Source organism: Falco cherrug, chromosome 2, assembly GCF_023634085.1.
Source record: "Falco cherrug isolate bFalChe1 chromosome 2, bFalChe1.pri, whole genome shotgun sequence".
Classification (NCBI taxonomy): domain Eukaryota; kingdom Metazoa; phylum Chordata; class Aves; order Falconiformes; family Falconidae; genus Falco; species Falco cherrug.
In genome coordinates this window covers 1,303,268-1,321,601 of record NC_073698.1, presented here as the reverse complement: position 1 = coordinate 1,321,601, position 18,334 = coordinate 1,303,268, and the positions used below count along the sequence as shown (strand labels likewise).

General features: G+C 43.9%; 2 protein-coding genes across 7 annotated transcripts in view; one reads left to right on the top strand and one right to left on the bottom strand.

Annotated features, from left to right (window-relative positions):
- The window catches only part of C2CD3 (C2 domain containing 3 centriole elongation regulator), a 52,566-nt gene extending 47,650 nt beyond the window's left edge, over nt 1-4,916 (bottom strand). For all 5 annotated transcript variants that reach the window (XM_055702337.1, XM_055702339.1, XM_055702338.1 and 2 more), the window contains exons 1-6: nt 4,764-4,916; nt 4,380-4,643; nt 3,302-3,459; nt 2,520-2,719; nt 1,872-2,089; nt 891-1,023 (exon numbers count right to left, since the gene is read on the bottom strand). In XM_055702337.1, the coding sequence (XP_055558312.1) occupies nt 891-1,023; nt 1,872-2,089; nt 2,520-2,719; nt 3,302-3,459; nt 4,380-4,643; nt 4,764-4,839 (1,049 nt within the window). In that variant the 5' untranslated portion in view covers nt 4,840-4,916. The remainder of the gene's footprint in view (nt 1-890; nt 1,024-1,871; nt 2,090-2,519; nt 2,720-3,301; nt 3,460-4,379; nt 4,644-4,763) is intronic.
- A 146-nt stretch (nt 4,917-5,062) lies between these two features.
- Nucleotides 5,063-18,334, top strand: part of PPME1 (protein phosphatase methylesterase 1) — a 34,533-nt gene continuing 21,261 nt past the window's right edge. Inside the window, exons 1-2 of one of the 2 annotated variants that reach the window (XM_055702344.1) lie at nt 5,074-5,305; nt 13,141-13,262. Coding sequence is in view for 1 of the 2 variants with exons in the window: in XM_055702343.1 (XP_055558318.1) it covers nt 5,208-5,305 (98 nt within the window). In the remaining variant the exon portion in view is untranslated. Of the gene's footprint in view, nt 5,306-13,140; nt 13,263-18,334 lie in introns of both variants that reach the window. The other variant, XM_055702343.1, reaches the window with a different exon arrangement.

Here is an 18,334-nt window from a genome sequence, read left to right as displayed (position 1 = left end):
GCCCAATCTTGCAAGTTAAGCACAGCTGCTGCAAACAAGAAGAGGGCCTGAGAAAACCAAGCAAGATGTTTATAAATGATGTTCTATCAATTTTTCCTGGAAAGTCCAAAGTCATCGACTTTTAAACAGATCAGAATAGTTTGAGGAGAAATAATTTAAATTCTGTTTGCAATAGCATCACTGACTGTCAAAGACAATGACATTATTTTCTGGCTTATAGTGGAACAAAAGGTAATATTCATATTTCCCAAAAAAACAGAAATGAAGTTTCTCCTGTAAAAAACATGCATATCTCTTAACGTTTCTAAATTTCAGTTTCACTGAATTGAGAATATTTACTAAACCTAGTACTAAACAAAGGTGGAGTTAGAAGCTGAAAAGGCTCAAACACTTATTTTTTTTTAATCTGGTAAGAAAGATCATATGGAAGAAGATAACGACTACTAATTCTGAGAACACAGTTACAGATGCAAATTTTCATGGGTATTTGGCACCAACAGATGCAAAGTAGAATATGCAAAAGTACTCAATTTATGTCACTAATTTCTTTAAAAACCTGTTCTCTGTGATGAAGTACCATATAATTTGCTATGTTCCTTGCATTACTTATTCCTTATCAACATTTAGTATTTCTATATCAAATAATTCTGTAATCAATACAAATATACTGCAAAACAAAATTAAAATCAATTACTTAAATTAAGGCTTACTACATGATGATTAAAATCAACTCACAAAATTTAGGCTTTTATACACAAGTAGAAATTAATTTCCTATTTGAATGAGAATCCTAAATTACATCACGTGAATCTCAGTATTTCAAGGTTCCTGATAAGGTCTCAAAATTTACGGTTTGAAACTTAATCTCACTTTCCCCTTTCCACACTCACTTTGCTGGTGCTTTGAGATTGTCTCTCTCTATAGAAGAAGGCACTTTATTCAGTTCAATCTCCATGTCCGGACTAGACTTCATTGCAGAAACCACCATGGCATCACGGAGTTTATTGCCTTGATCCAAAAGAGCTGAGAAGTAAGCAGAAGGATTAAAACTCAGCATTCAAATGCAATTTAAAAGCAATGTGTAAACACAACAAATGTGCCAGCTACAGTGAAGAAACTTCTGTTTTCTGCTGTTACGAAAAGATCTTGACATACTGGAGATGAAGTGTGTGCTATACATCGTAACAGATAGCACAGCCAAAAGTGAGAGCAATCCTCTATCAGTCTCCCACTCAGAGCCGCACAAATAACTCATCTGTGCACACCGAATCAGGCACTAAGGGGCATTATTAAGATGCAGCAGCAAGATTAATTTACAGAGTAGCCTGTCACCTTAGGATATCTCAACAGATATCTAATTTTAGGTCTGTAAATATAAAAAATAACTCTAAAGACAACACCTAAGGAAACGTGCCCTAATTTGATGATCATTTGAATCCGGTCCAAGCGGATGCTAACAGGCACGTGGTGGAAAATAAACCATTTTCCATCTGAAAATGCTAAGGGCATAGAAACCCTCCTAAGAGTTTTTTCAATATGACTGGCACCATTGATGGCCACCTCAGAGTGCATGTCAGTGATGAAACAGCCTGTGAAAGTGAGCTTCCTTTTCTTTTACCCCTCCAGGTCAGAGCTCAGGCATGCCAGGACAGCACATCTTGCCTGATCTGGATAGTGAAGCCACCTTCCAACAAGACTGAACCAGTAGTTTTTAAGTGAAGACTTCTTTGTTGTAATTTTCTGTTTGAAATAATACAGGGAGAATGTGTAAAGTATCACTTCCTTAAGCCTTTGTCTCTGGATAAGCACCTGAAATATTATCAAGAGCTATTTGTTGTGAAAGCTAAAGATGGTGCCAATTGTATACAAACCTGAAAGCAAGTCTTTTGTAGCTGGGTTATGCAAAGAAAGCACCCGCGTGTTCGTCCTATCCGGCGCTTCAGGATCAGTGCTGGTGAGAAACGACACTTGCTGATTTGAAGGATTCACTTGCAAACGTTCATCTGGTAAAATCAGACGGTGATGAGAAGCAGAAAAAGCATCCTTCATGTTTTCACAGTTCTCTTGAAAGACCAAACGGTCCTCTCCTCTATTGAAAAATGAAACGTTATTTCAGTAACAACTAAAGTGGATCGGTAAAGGGATTCAAACCTCTTCAAATTCTTCCTAGCACTGCAGCTGCCCACCTCAGTACACGCTCCAAAAAGAAATGCAACACATTATTTTAATGACTCCTCATCTCCCACTTACACCATCAGAGAGACAGATTCAAGCTGCAAGTACAAGATTTGTGGCATCTCTTGTGTCAACTAGCATAGCTTGAACTAAGTCAATGTAGGATGCAAATTTATGAGGAGTTGTCCCTGGAAGCTCTGAAATGCTGAATGTTCTTCTGGATTTCATACAAAATGCACATTCAAAAAGATCAAGTAATCCATAACTCACAAGTGTATAGCCATTAATTAAGAGTGTGCAGCTGCAAAATAAACTAGAATTTTGTTATGGGGGAAAAAAGATACCTGGGAGCTGTGGCTCTGCTATCATTAACAGACTCTTGGTCAGCAATAGTCACCCGTGTTTGCCTGGACTGCCGTGATGGAGCAGGAAACTGGGGCTTGCTGCTTCCCTGAGCAGGAGCGGTATCTAAACTCGCATTTGTGGTTGGGATAGAGCTGCTGGTGTCATACAGCTCTGGCAGAGGTTCTAAAACCAGTGAGACCTGAAGGACAAAATGTGAAAAGTCTTAGTTAAGTGCCACACATACTGTATTCAACTTTACTTGTCATGCTATGGAAAACCACTGCTTTTCTACACAAAGTAATATTTAGATTTTATGACATAACGTCATAAAACTCTCACGTATTTACTACCACTTATTTCACATTCCATGTTTTTCAAATCACAGGCAACTGTCTTTCAGCATAAATTGTCCAGAGCTGAGGCTGTAAAACACCACCTTCTTAGTCCCAGATTTCAAAATCTTCTACAATTTCAGCCCAGTGAGGCTCTCGAGAAGCGTTAGAACCGAGTATCCGTTTTTAAATACGCTGTTAAAACTCACTCTCAGCCCAGAGACTACAAATTTTCTTTATCAAGTTGAACTACCAATGCCACACATCCTTCTAAACAAAAAAAGAGTCATCACCTTCGGTATTCATTTTTCATTTGATACCTTAGCTCACTAATGCCTTGGACAGAGACCAGGTCTGCAGTGTACCTAGTAAAGCTTGATCCTGGCACTTGATTATCCTGCTATTACAGCAATACAATTTATAATAAAGAGCAAAGACAGAAGGACTACCTGCAGCTCTCCTAGTTTATCAGATGTTGGTGAAACTATTGTAAAAAAACCATTGATTGGATGGCTGGGAGACAGTTGGGACAATCTGGTGATTTCCACTCTGCCAATAGGAAGATGGTCACGTTTGCTCATTACCTCCAGGACAAGCACACCCATATCTGCAAAAATTAGGAACGGCTTCGTTGCAGTCTCACACAACATAGTCACAATTAAACACAATTAAAACATTTCTGTTAAAATGACAGAGATGCTAGAGGTTAACATAATGTCATATCATGAAATTATGATAATGAAGCAGCAGGTAAGGAAGTGTTACACTGATAATAAATTATGATAAGTAAGTACAAGATTACCATAAAAAGGACTACTTATGATAGGACAAGGGGTAATGGTTTTAAATTGACAGAGGATAGGTTTAGGTTGGACATGAGGAAGAAACCCTTCCCCGTGAGGGCGGCGAGGCGCTGGCCCAGGCTCCCAGAGCAGCTGTGGGTGCCCCATCCCTGGCAGGGCTCAAGGCCAGGCTGGACGGGGCTGGGAGCAGCCTGGGCTGGGGGGAGGGGGCCCTGCCCCTGGCGGGGGGTGGGACTGGCTGGTCTTGAAGGTCCCTTCCAGCCCAAACCCTTCTGTGATTCTAAGAGTATGTAGCAGGCACAGGTTTTACAGGCAAACTCTAGACATCAGGCTTGCATTAATGTCCTCCAGATCTTTCACTAAATTAAGTACCTTAACAACACTGCAAGCTCACCTGAGTATCTTTTTATTCCTCACATTCTTCGAACACTTAAATGCCTATTTAATACGCTATGTATAATACTAAAAATCATCTCATCTTAACTCTGTGGGGACTACAGCAGACTTCAACAGTTTGCAGACCTGAACACTAAACCTTACTACTAGAGAGCCTGATGTCAGCAGTCCCAGGCTGAGATCAAAAGCCTCTCGGATCAGGAAAACGACCTAAGAAGCCGTGAGAACCGGACGGGGGTTCCTTGGCAGGTGAAGAACCCCTAGGTTTTTGCGGGGCCTCCCCGCAGCTCCGGCCCTGAGCTGCCTGACCAGGGCGAAGCGGCTCTACCTGTCAGGTAGGCAGCGAGCTGCCTGGGCCCGCAGCGCACGGCGTAGCGGGCGGTGGCTCCCTCCGCCGGCTGGCCCGGCCGCCAGGCGGGCTGGAAGACGGTGCCGTCGGTGGTCTCCCCCCACCACCGCAGGCGGACGAGGGCGGCGGCGAGCGGCCTGGGCGCCGTCCACAGGACTCGGGAGACGGTGCAGCGGAGGAAGCATCGCAGCGGGCCCTCCACGAGCGGCGGCAGGCTGGTGGAAGCGGGGACGTCGCCGGTACCTGCGGGGAAGTGGGAGCGAGCGGCCTCAGGGGCCCGGCATCCCGCAAGCCGCGGGCCCGGGCACGCTCCCGCCGCCGCCGCCCCACGTGTACCCCCCAGCCCCGACCCTTCCTTCCCACCTGGGAGCGGCCCACCGCCCCTCCGCCGGGACCCTCCCGCCGGCAGGGCGAGCGCCCTCGGCTTCTTCTGCCGCATCCCGCCTCGCCTCAGGCCGCGCCGCCGCCCGGCAACCGCCGCCTCGGCGGGAGCGGGACGCGCCCCCACAGGGCGCCGAGCCGCACTTCCGGGACTACAGCCCCCATCATGCAACGCGGCACCGCGCCGCTGAGAGGCGGACTACATTTCCCAGAAGGCCACGGGAGAGCGCTACGGGTGCCCGCGGCGGTGGACTGCGCTTCCCGTGGTGCCGGGCGGCGGCGTTGTGACGGGCCGCCGCTTCCGGTGGGGCGGTTGCGGAGTGGAGCGGAGCGGGGGCCGGTGGCGGCCGCGGCGCTCGGCGGGGGCGGTTTTCGGGGGGGCGGTTTCGCGGTGTGTCCTTGTGCGTTAGCGCACCCTTCGCCGTCATGTCGGCTCTGGAGAAGCAGCTGCATCTGGGCCGTCTCCCGCCGCGGCCCCCGTTGCCCGGTGGCGGCGGCCAGTCTGGCTCCAAGATGCGTATGGGGTAGGTGGGGGAAGGGCGGGAGCGGCTGAGGGGACGCGGTGGGGTGGGGGCGTTGGGGAGCAGAAGGGGAAAGAGGCTAACAACGGCGGGGGAGGGCTCTGGGGGGCCGAGGGGGGCTCGTTGCTGTGGGCCTGGGGGGGTCTCGCTGGCAGTTTGGGGGACGGCTTGTTATTAGGGGGCTCTGAGGGGAGGGGGAGCTCGTTTTGGGGGGGGCTGGAGGGCGGGGAGCTCGTTACGGGGGGGGGGGGGTAGGGGCAGGAGGCCCTCTTTGCTGGAAGGTGGCAGCAGAGGGGAGAAGGGCCACCCTTGTGTGGGCAGGTTGGGTTGTCCTGTGCAAAGGGGGTGCTCTGTCCTGAGTGGAGCTGGGGTGTACTTTGGGGGTGAGTTACTTGTTGCTATGGGGGGATACCGCCGCTGGGGTGTTTGCTGCTGAGGTATTTGAGGGTGGGGGTGCCGATTGCTGGGGGAGGGCTGTGGGAGAGGGGACTTTGTGGATGTGGGACAGGGAGAAAAGTGGGTGTTATTTGCTGGGGGGATAGGGTGAGGGGGATCTTTGAGCAGGGGTGGCAGCCCAGTGGAGGTGGTCAGCAGTGTGGCGGGTCTCAGTAGAAGATGATACGATGTGAGGGACCATCCAGCCCCTGTGCTGGTCCTGCTGTGTGCTGGATTGCTTCCCAGTACCCCAGGACAGCAGCATCTGGACCGGGCTTTTCCAGCCGGCTTTCCCTGGCAAGGAGGCAGGCAAAGGTGTTACTACACAAAGAGAATCCTCAGAGCTGGGGGAAGGTGGCTGGTGCTGGGATTAGTCTTCAGCAGCCCTTTTCTCTGAGTCCTTTTGCCATCTGTGTTGGCAAGGGGAGTCAAATGTGTCGTGGTTTGTCGGGGTGGTACCTCAAAGTCGGTGGAAGAATGGTTGGGGAGAGAGGTGTATTTAAATGCTATTTCTCAGCAGCAGACACTTAGTGAACCTGTACGGTAGGTGTATTCTGCCAGATGAGTTAAGTTCCTGCTTCAGATGATGTAAAATCTGGGATAGTTCAGTGCAGATGCTAAATCTTTTAGGCAGAAGTGAGAACACATTTTGGAAGCTGTGAGAGAAGATTGACCGGTGTCTAGCTGTGTAGATGGCAACTAAAAAGGACTGACTGAACAAGAACAACCCCAGCAAAAGGGTTATTCTCTAGCAGTGAGTAAGAGGGAGAAAATGGGTTGCCAGTGGGATGGCTTTGAAAGGGAATTTAGTAATTTCACCTTCAAAGGTGCAAGGGAGAAGCTTGTCTTCCAAGCAGCTACCTAGTTCTGGTAAAAGGAGAGCGAGATGATCTTGCAGCAGGGTTCTGGGTAGATTGTAGGAAGGGAAGTTATAGTTGTGGAGTGAAGCAATGGAAGTTGGCAATAATAATGGGGACTTGAACTCAGAAGAGGTGTGGTTGCAGGATGCTGGACAGAACGCTTTGGCAGCCCTGTGCAAAGAATGGCAGAAGCATGGAGATTTCATTAAATCTAAAGAAAAGGTGTTGCAGGGCTGCGTGACTTTTTGTACATAGCTGATCGTTAAAGTATGAAATCTGAGGTCTGGCTTGTGACAAAGACCAGGGATCAGCTGATCCTCTGTAGCAATGCCAGCCTCTGTGCAAGAACTAGCCTTTGCGAGGTCCAGGTGTGTGCTGCACGATTCCTGCATGAGATGAAGTGCTCTATTTGGAGGATAAAAATATCCTACAATTCCTACAGGAAATCTCCTTTGCCTTGATGCATGAAATCAGATAACTAAAAGAAATAATGAAAAAGACAGCTACTCCACTATGGCTGAAATAAACTGTTTAGCTATTTATGGATAGCAGAGGACTATTTTTCCTCTCTTTCAAAGCATAATTTTAAAACATTTATTATACATTATTTATATTACATTTGGGTAGATACAATACAATCGATGTACTTGGTATATGAACTAATACTAACAAATCTTCAGAAAATACTTAGTCTTTTAATATGAATTTAAAGCTAAGCTTCATGAAAGTGTTTAATGGCATGGCTTTGAGGCTAAGAAAAATGTATTTAAGGATTAATTTGCACAGTTAGTATTGAAATAGGCATAGAAATTGGAAAGAAGCAGTTTTGAATGATTTTTGGAGGAGGTTGGTCTCTCAGGACTCTGCTGTCTGCTCTCCTGTGTGCCTTAGTTACCTGAAATTGAGAGTCGGGAGTCATGGGCTCTGTTTCCTCATGTTGTGGTGAACCGTGGGGTTATAAGCAAGTCACTAAACCTGACCTGTTTGTGTTGTGGAGAGCCTTGTATTTCACAGCAGTGTGCTGAAGGTTGTATGGTACATGTAAGGCTAGATTTAATGTTAAATATATTATTTAATTATGCTGGCTCTGTTCAGAACAGAGTTAACCGAGCAAACCCGAATGCTGCGCAAAGTCTGCCAAACACAAATTTTCTCTTTTAGGTGAAGAAATAAAGTTTTTATTTCTTCCTCTTGTTTTATCGTGTTTAACTTAAGTGTCTCATCCCTTGCAGTTATTTTGTGTAATTCTGAATGTACTTCATACTGGTTTCATGCACTGTAAACTTCGTTAGTAGCCTGTCTAATTCTTCCCATACAGCAGTGCATACACCTATGGCACCATGACACATTGCTTGTTCAGTTAGGTATTTTTACTTTAAGAATAAATATAAAAACTTCCATTGTTAGTGTTCATGTGGTCTTAAACAGGATGAAAATCAGTTTGCAGTTTGTCTTGTTGCTAGTATCAACTTCTGTCAGATATATCCTGAAGGCAGGTGCCTCCACGTTAAATAAAAAGACAAAAATTAATTTCCGGTGACATAGGAAATCTGCCTCTGCTGCGAGACCTCAGAGTCGGTAAGCTAAAGGAGCAGATGTGTTTTTTCATATGCCTTTAATTGGGCTGTGTTCTTGCAAAATGATGCCATGCTGCAGGATTTATTTTCCACGTCAGTGCTGCTGTTTCTGAAAATCCATCCTTGTAGTAATTTTTATTAGAAAAATAGACAAAGTAAAGGCATTTAAGTTACTGACTTAATGAGGTGCTGACAAAACCCCCATGATATTTGTTGCTTTACTTACTTGTTGCAGGTAAACAACTTACAATTGAGCGTTTGGGAGGATTTTAAAATGGATTTTATGATGTGTGCCTGTGGGGTGGTTTTGCAGTTCAGTAGTATGTATGCTCGTGCAGTGCTTACATTACGGTGCTTAGTAGCAATCCTATGTAGTAATTTATATAATGCTTCCTATCTTGCTGATCTTTGGAATGTTTTTAAACTCTGTCCGTTAGGGAAATGATTAGGAAGGGAAGTTTGTTTTCTATTGTTCTGTAAGGCTATAAACATTTTTTTCCCTTTCAAATACTTTCTGAAAGCACTGGTATGAAATCCAGTCTTGCGGTTAAGGATCAAGAATTCCCAGGTCCTTCCCCTTTGAAGCAGTGGGGACTAGTTCATAATCACATGAAGCTGCATGCCGCAGTTGTATTTTTGGTTTACTGCTCTGACATCAAGTAAATCCCTTTATGGGTGATGTTCCTGTTGTGTGAGGCGCTGCACATCTGACACGAGCATGGCCTTATCGGAGAGACTTGCATAAAAAGGAGACAAGAAGTGGAATACAGAGACAGCAAAGTGCAAGTAATGGTGAGGCAAAGCTGTTGTGCTGTAGACGCTTTTATATCTGACTTGTTGCAAAGCGGGGCTGGGAGACCTGGCAGGGTGGTGAGGTGGCTTTTTAAATAGGTATTGACTGTCCTTCCCGCGTGGGTAGGGTGGTGCGTAGGAGAGCTCCAACATTTATCTGAAGATGGAGTGTGGGTAATGGATGCTGGTGTAGCAGAAGCTTTGGCTCAGATTTTTAGTCTGCGTGTTCAAATGCCAGAACTGCATGGGATCGAACTTGTCAGTCTGTGTTTGTGTGATTGTATCATTTACTTGTCTCTGGTTGATGAATCTCACAGGAGATGAAGGTGGCTGGATGTCAGCGTCATCTAGACCCTTGCTTCTGAACCTGATCAGTCTGTAGATTAAATACTTTGTTCCTTTATCGTTTATTCTTCCTCCAAGGTCTCTGGTCTCTTCTGTTGATCTCATTCTAAGCTGTGTTTTCATTTTTGGACAGCAGTGCCCAAAACTGGATGTGAAACTTCAACAGAGGCTTTCACATACCTGTGAACTGGAAAGATGTTTTCATCTGTGTTTGTACATGATAACTCACACTTCAGCAGAACTGTGGGGGTTTTTTGGTGGTACGACTCTGCCTCCGTGCTCATGTTGTGGGCCACAGTTCTGCTGTGTGGCTGCTTGCAACTTGTCTGCGCTGTTGTGAGTTATTTCTACCTAGGTTTAGCTTAGGCTTTGCAAAGTTCAGCCTTATCAGGATTCAATTCAATGAAAACAAGTGCAAGATTCTGTAGTCAGGCCACCAAAAGAGAATGCAATTAGCTGTATAGAGAAAAATGAGTGTGACTGTAGGTGCTGGCAAATGTACAAGGTTATACTGAAAAGTCCTTTAAAATTCAAACTTTTACAGGGAACAAAAATAATTAAATTTAGAGGAACAATTGTTTTCTGTGTTAAGCACCTTGTGTTTATGAATCTATTTTATTTCTGTGCTTTGAATTTCTTGAATTGGAAACAGGGCCATTAAAATAGGTTCAAACATAATACCAACAGTGCTGGCAAGCTGATTTTTTCATGGCTGAATGCTTTGCTTCGTATGCAGTGGTCCTCTGGCTAGTTTGTTGGACACTTTTTTTTTTTTTTTTATTCTCTTTTTTTCTTTTTTTTATCAACTAGGCGGGCCATTGTTAATGTGACTGTGTGGTGTGGTTGAAAGCAGATAGTAAGAAGCAGAGGATGGAGCAAGTGAGATTGCTATAGGAAAATAGAAACATAATATACTGCAGCACTGAGATTTCTCAAGCTTCAGTCACCCTTGACTGGAAGGGCAAGTTATAGGGTAGGATGCTTTCTTTAGAACATTGTTTTCAAGCTTACTCTGTGATTATTTGTTTTGAAAAGAAGCTTTTGCCATTTATATGGAGGATGACATCCTAAGTAAAGTCTTGCATCTTTTTGGAAATACATTGTTAAAAGGTTAATATGTGTTTCAGTAGTTTGTAATAAAGTGGCACGTATTACTGCATTGAAATAGGTGAAAATAGACTTGTTTCTTTTTTAAAAAAAGTATTTTATTCTTTTTTGCCATTTTCTAGTGCAATCGCTTCCTTCTATCTATTTACTGGAGAGTCTCATTTGAGAAGCCAAAGTGGGTGAAGCAAATAGCTGGGCTGTGCCCATGGGACTGTCACACTAGGCAGAGTGCTCTGCTCCGTCGCTGTGGATCTTGGCTCTGCTTGCAGCTGCAGCCTCTTCCACGCTTCCTGTTGTAGATCAAAGTAATGACACGTGTGCAAATGCAGACGGTAGGAATGTTGAGTCCTTGATTGCGTGGCACACTGATGTTAATATTTAAGTAAAACCACTGAATAGTTAAAATAGCTGCTGCAACATAGTTTTGACCGGCTTTTGCGGTAGGACAAGATGTACACGTGGAATTTGATTGCATTTCATGGCCCATTGCATTGATTTCTGTACCTTGCTTCCTCTAAATTACAGCCCCTCCTGCCTGCAGACACACACATCTGCGTGCACTGCTCCAGCAATACCCGCCTTTGCTAGCATAGCGCTTTCCTGCTGGTGTTTAAGTGCTTTCCGACAGAATTGTTCAACTGAATGATGTTACCAAAAGGCTGTTTTTAAAGGAAGATGCAGCTTCTCTTTGACTTGAGCAGTATGTGAGAAGTACGCCACTGAGAGGGACTTGAAGTTCATTTTTCAATGTCCATTTATTTTAAGGAGCAAATACATCAAACACAAACAAAGGTTGTGTTTGAAATTGCTTGCATATTGAAAGCAATTCACTTGAATCGCTTGGTTGAAATGGAAATAAAATCAAACTTGATTCTCAGAGTTCTTTGGGGAAATCAAATAATGGAATTTGCAAAATCACTAGTGAAGCAAAAGGACCAAGGCCCACGGCAACAGCTCCTGACAGCTGCAGCAGCTGCTGCATTTGCCATCTTATTTTGTGTCTTGAGCTTTTCCACTAGCTTGCTTACAGAACTAACTTGTTCAGAATTAAGGATCAGGATGGGATTTGAAAATGAAAGTTTGCTATTCTTTTCCAATATGTGAATAAAAATTACATACTGTCTCCTATGATCTTTTAATTCTCTACAAGGGCTTGACTGGATCAGTTCTGTGTAAATCAGTCATGACAATTCCAACTAATCTCTTCCTTTTCAATCCATTTTTTCCCTGAAACTTTATTTAAAAAGAAACATTTTATGTATTCAGCGTCCTTAAAACAGAACTTAAAATACTGTCCTTGTCAATTCTTAGAATTTTTAAATACAACTTGTCAACCATGGCAGTTCCAACATAGATTGCTTGATTTGCTTTGGTTAGGCTCATATGTGATGCAAGAATTAAGTATCTTGATTCATGCATGTGATGTAGAATTGCTGTAGCTTTAAGTAGGACTCAGGAAAAAAAAGGAATTTCTAAAAATGGTTCCCCCTGCTTGGTACAACCTTTTTGTTGTTTTGTTTTCTTTTTACGAAAATACCTGAAAGAAAACCCCTTTAAAAATTAGTGAGAGATTTGTAGAGCCACGTGGGCTTCTTTTGCTCTGGAATCACTTGCAGTATGTGCACATTTTCAGTATGTGATGAAGAGGACAAACTGCACAATAGGATAAAACTAGCCGTAGAGGATGCCCAGAATTTGTTTTGTGATTCCAGTTAATATGCTGGCTGGCTGGCTTGGAGTTTAAAGATTGTTCTAGAAGAGTTATTATGTTGGGTCCGTTTCTGTTTTGGTCTGCTGGATACTTTAAAAAGCAGTAATTAGTTCTGTCAGTTTAAATATTTGGTCAGCAAAATACCACTTCAGCATAGGAAGGTGAAAAATCACAGCTGCTGTTTATTTGGCTTGTTTCTAATTTTGAACGTGTGTTGATGTATTGCTAAAAAAAAGAAGCTCTAGGAAAATACCAGATGAAAGATACTAATTCTTCAGAGAAATGTTTCTCTGAAATCAGTCACTGCCCAGCCTCCTGCAGTCACCAGGTGTTTTGAGGAAAACGACACATTTATTCTGCCCTTTTGGGAGTTCAGTATTAAATCAGAGGTCACTTGTGTTCTCTCAGCATTGTTTGGAGGCAAGTATTTTGCTTTAAATTACAATCTACGTGTATTTGCATCAGACGTGACAGGTGTTTTTAATTCCCAACTCCACTTTCTGCTCCAATTCCCCTGCAAACATGGGAGTTCTGATATATATTGTTCCCCGATATTTCATACATGACACACAACTGCTAACACTTTCTCTGGAGGTGTTAACTCTTATTAAGCTGAATTTGAAGCATTTGCTAGTACCACTAAATCAACCCGTATGGCAAGAAGCAAGATGAAAGAGGGTATGAGGGAGAAAGTACTGCGAGGGTGGCGAGGCGCTGGCCCAGGCTGCCCAGAGCAGCTGTGGGTGCCCCATCCCTGGCAGGGCTCAAGGCCAGGCTGGACGGGGCTGGGAGCAGCCTGGGCTGGGGGGAGGGGGCCCTGCCCCTGGAGGGGTGGGGGGATGAAACAGGACGGTCTTTGAAGGTCCCTTCAAACCAAACCATTCTGTGAGTCTATGAAAACCGTTTTTGTTTTCAACTAGATCTGTTCACAGGGAGGGGTTAAATCTGGACAAATGGGGAAGGATGGAGATGTCGTCTTCACTAGCCTTGCAGGTTTATTTTGCCTTACAGTGACGGTGTAGCAGTGCGCTCAGGAACTGGAAGGTCGCCTTTTCTGTTTGTCTACCAGTTCCAGGAGAAAGAGCTGCATGAGGTCAACTGAAGAAGCCTGAGACTGATACCAAGTTCTCCAGGTTATCCGATCTTATGAAGACATCTACTTGAGAAAACAAGCTAAAATTTCCCTTCAGTCTGAGCAATTGAGATTAAATTATCTTGACTAACCCCTTCTCCACTCCACCCCCCACGTCAGTCCTGGTGATGTATTTAACCAGATTGGGCTCTGTGAAGCTTCTTGCTATGTGCCCTGTTTTCCAGTCTTGATTATTTCTATATTTCTTTGACTTCTCTTCAGTTATATCCATAAATTACTGATCCAGCTGCAGGTACAGTATTCCAGACCCACTGGCACTGGTGCCTCATGTAGTAGTAGTATAGCCTGTGCTTCAAGTTGGGGTTGTCCTTGGATGCCTGAGGATCACGCTGCGCTGGGTTCACTGTGCTCTCACTTCGGTGCATGCAGTCAGCTGACGAACCGCTGGCTTTCCAGAGACAGTGCGTCACAGGACCGTGTGCCCTGTCCTGTTAATGTGGTTTCTTGCCTTGTGCCTGGGTATGTGACTTCACTTGGTTCGTTTTGAAACCTGCTCTTCGTCTGTCAGAAGAGGAACGGCGCCGAGTCCCTCTATAACTGGCCTTGCCCGTGTAAGATTAATGTATGTTTTCTGTGTGGCCTGGCTGTTGGTAGCTGATTTTGGTTAGTGCCTTGCTTATTATTCCTCTGGCAGATACTTAAAAATCTGCACTTACTGGTAGAAACTCTGACATGGGTTTTGCTGTTTGTGACGGACTCTGAGCCCAGTTGTGGCTATGTCTCGAGCTAGCTCAGCGGCGTCGGTGAACGAAAACCAACCTTGGGAGAGAGACACAGTTATGCTTGTTGGAAGGAAGCCATGGGAGCAAGAAGAGAAACTTTTAAGATCCCGAGTAGTCTGCAGAGCTTGTGGCCTTGTAGCTAAAGGGAGTTGCTAAGCTGCTGTGTCTGTAATAAAAAAAGAGCTAAGAGTGGAAAATTACTGAGCATAGTTACAGGCTGACACGTCAGCCCTCTGTAAAGGTATAAAAGACTTGCTTGATTTTAATAAAGTGTCTTCAAGGTGTCTTCGATCCGCTCCTGGAGTCCGTGCATCATACATCACACCCAGTGTCATCAGTGACAGTTGAAGCTTGTAGCATTGATGTGCAACTGCGAGAAGTTCATTTCTTGCTGCTTGTTATGATGAATTTTGATGTTATATGTTGCAAACTTGTGCTGCTGCTGATTCGTGTGATCTCATACCTCTCCTACACAATACAGCTTTAATGTCCTTGCATTTAACATCAACAGGCTACTGTGTTCCCTTGCCTCATGTAATAGTGGCTGTCCATACTGTAACCCCACTTTCACAAAAGCAGATTAATTTTATCACACCACCAAAACTTGATCCGGCGTGATAAAATTAATGAGCAACTCGCTCCAGAATTTCACCATGATCTGCCTCCCTTATGGGTAAGAGAGTCCACTTACAAACTTTCTGGTCTCACAATGCCAGGGAGCTCCTGCCGTTTACCATTTTTATGGATTATGTTGGAAGGAGTGTAGCCAGGCAGATGACAGTATTTGGCAATCACCTGGAATTATTCAGGACAATCAAACCTAAGACCAGGCTGTAATGTGGCATGGGAAAGTCTGACTGCGTTGAAATGCTGCGTTTTAAAAGGGTGATGAAATTTGTTGTCGCTGACTGCATATCCTACCTGTTCAAAAAACGGAGAAGGGAAATCATCCAAGCTGTGGGCAGATCGCTTCATCTCCAGAACCAGAAATCATATGGAGAGAGAGCGTGATCAGGGCTGGGATGGTTTCCAGGTAAGGAGGCAATCAATAAAGTAGGACTCTCCGCTTGAAAAATACACGGCTCAGGCAAGGGAAATATGATAGGGGTGTATACAGTCATTAATATTGTAGAGAAGACCAGGCAAACATTATCAGAGTGTGGGCTTAAAAGCAAACAGAAGAAATCCTTTTTGCTCAAAGCCTAATTAAATCGTGGCACTGTTGTCACAGATGCTGTGGAAGTAGCTTTGGCTGGAAGTGACACCTATTTTATGTGACGAGCTAATGGAAAGTGCCCTCCCTTAAAGCAACACAGTGCTGAGGCTGTAGCCTCTGGAGATCCCCCTCCTGCTAATAGTGAAAATTTGGAAGCAGATCATACCCTGTTTCCCTACTTAACCCTTTCCAGAGCACTTGCTGTGCTGGTGGCTTTCCGTGACACATTGCAGAGCGGGATGGTGCTTTTCTGTCTCGTACCAATTCTTGCAGTCCTAGAAGATAAACTGATTGTAAGCAAGGTAGCCTGAAGCTCTGATCAATAATATGAGTTTGCTGTATTTCATACCCAATTCTTGCTTATGAAATTCAGCATTAATTCTTTTTTTTTAATCTTGACCTGCGCTGGGAGTTTTTGTGTTTATTTTTTTTCTTAGCAGGTTGTTATATTGGTGTTGCAGCTAATGTTGTCTCCCTTCCTTGGGTACTTGGCCACCTATGCATGTGGGCTTGGTTCTTCCCAATATTATCACAACTTTCATCTTTTTATTACTTCACTTTGTTTTTCCTGATCTACAGCATTCTTTGGAAGGCTACAGTTTGAATGTGATATTTTTTCTTTAATTGGAGAATGAGATTAAGCTGAGGCGGTAAAAGAGATTAATATTTTCTGGATTTATATAGGTGTGTGATATCTCATCTTATTTAATTGAAATTTGACAAGAACAATACCAAAGTCTGGAAATCCACACAAGTGAATTTGGACTGTTCAGGGGATGGTTGTTTTATGTTCCATGTTCTAGAAATATCAGGGAAATAGGAGCTTTGTTTCTACAAATTTGAAAAGCTGCTTTGTCTGTTCTTTTCTATTTCTTTAGGAAGCCAGGAATTCAGGAGAAACTTCCTTCAACAGAGATTTTTCTTCTGTGAAGGTCTTTCACCCCCCACGCCCATGCTTGATTTTAATATTACCTGCTGATTGCCTCCCCCAGAAGAGCTGAAGTGCAAAAACACTGTTAAAATGGTGCACTGTTACTCATCCTGTATACTGGGCTCGAATCTAGCCTAATTATGCCGCTGCCAAAATTAAGCACTACTCTTTTAGCCTTACTGAGTGCATATCAGCCTGAGAAACAGATTTTGCATCAACTGAGTCATCAGGAAAATTCTGATTGCAGAGCCTTTTGTTAGTAATGGGTATACAAGGAGAGGGCACAGCTGCACCTTTTGATGGAAGCAAAAATAAATTGGTTTGTCAACTGGGCACCTTTGAGAGTCCTAGTGTATAAAGTGTCCACAGAACAGGTCTTCTGTGTTCACCTGATAATTTAGGGGAATTGCATTCCCAAAGGTGCTGGATATGACCTGAGATTAGTCCTGCAGAAGCAGCTAATTTAAGGTGTAATTTGTTGCAGTGCTTTGTGATGTACCTGTCAACAAACTGCAGCAGAAATTAGCCTTATTATAAAGAGGAGATGAGTCTCGCTAGTTATAGGGAATAATGGCTGTGATTCATGTTTTGGAAATTTGTTACTGGGAGAACTGGGCTTTTTTTTACCACCTCTGCTCAGGTATTATTTCCTGGGCATGTGGAGCACTGGCAGGAAGATGCCAGCTTATACAAAAGGACGAAACCTCTCCAGGTAGAAGCAGTTACTAGACACGAAGCAGTCCACAGATAGCACTGATGTCCAAATCTTTCATCACGCTGAGCCCTCTTAACACAATAGTTTTGGTCCATGTCCAAAATACCTTCTCTTCCCCCGGTGTCCACTGTTAACAATTTTCTTGCCTGTGCAGTGCTTGTTCATCGGTATTTGGCAGAGGATGTGAGAGAAAAAGAGATACTGCTTCTGGGCACTAGCTCACTACTTTGTCCTGGATAGAATTGGGGATCCAGAAGTCTCCAGTGACTGGGATGGGTTTGGCCAGATCTTACTTTTCTGAGTTGTTTGGGGGTTTTTTGATGACAGTAAAGCAGTGTTTCTGTGTGGGTAGAGTTCTAAAGTAATTACAGCAACCTGGGAATAAGCGCAAAGCCTGGAGCAAACTGGAGCCTGAAAGCTCATCCTCACGGGGAAATATTCTGCCAGCATCTGTGTTACACAGTCTTGCTGTTGTGATCCTTAAATTAAAATACAGCTTTTGAAGATTCTACCCTTAAAAAGAAATAATTTTGTTTTAATAACTATAGTCTTTTGGACTCACTGCCTTTTACTTGCATTGCTGGGCTTGTTAGCATCCTTCCCAATGAAATGTTTTTGTTATAGGATGTTTTCAGAATCACAGACAGTTGCCTGTGTAGCTCTTAAGAACACAGAAGAAGGCAGCTTGAGGAGTGTTTATTGATCTCTATTGTTCCCACGGTCCTTACATTTAACTGTGACAGGATAGATATGGAAGTATATACTGAATTAATTTGGTCTTTTCCTTCACAGTCCTGATGTTGCCCTACGTACAGTATTTAAATGCTAGATCTGTTTACAAATACGTTACTTTTAACCATTGCACTAAATTCCAGGAAACTTGAGCTGTGATTGAAACTTGCGGCTGCTAATTTAAACCTGGTGAATTTTATTTATTCTGCTCCCGACAGTGTTTCTAAGTTTCTTCTATGTACCACACCATTAATTCCGTCCACAGTTTTTCTGCCAGGCCCTCAGCCTTCAGGACAGGTTGACTCTCTGTTTGAATGATATTTCTTCCAAAAATTAGAGGCGATTTCTAGGAAAGTTGTAATCTCATGTCAAGTAGTATGTGGTAAATTAGTAGTGACCTTCAGTAAATAGCTGACACTCTGCTTTTCGGTGCTATGGTGTCAAGGTGACTTCCAAGAGGGACATAGTCATTTTTTTAATTATGATTCATGGGCTGACTCATAACTTTAGGATGGCTTCCTGTATTCCAGGCACTGGAGCGCTCCAGTCATGTCAGCATCAGGCTTGCTTTAAGGCTAGAGCAAGACCATTAAATACAAAGGTGTTGACTGACTTCTTGACTCTGACTTGTGGAGCGCCTGATCTGTGGGTCATTGCAGATTGGGAGATTGTACTGGGACAGTATCACTGTGTGCCCTGTTCTTTTATTTTTCCCTCGACTTAGGTCTGTGTAGTC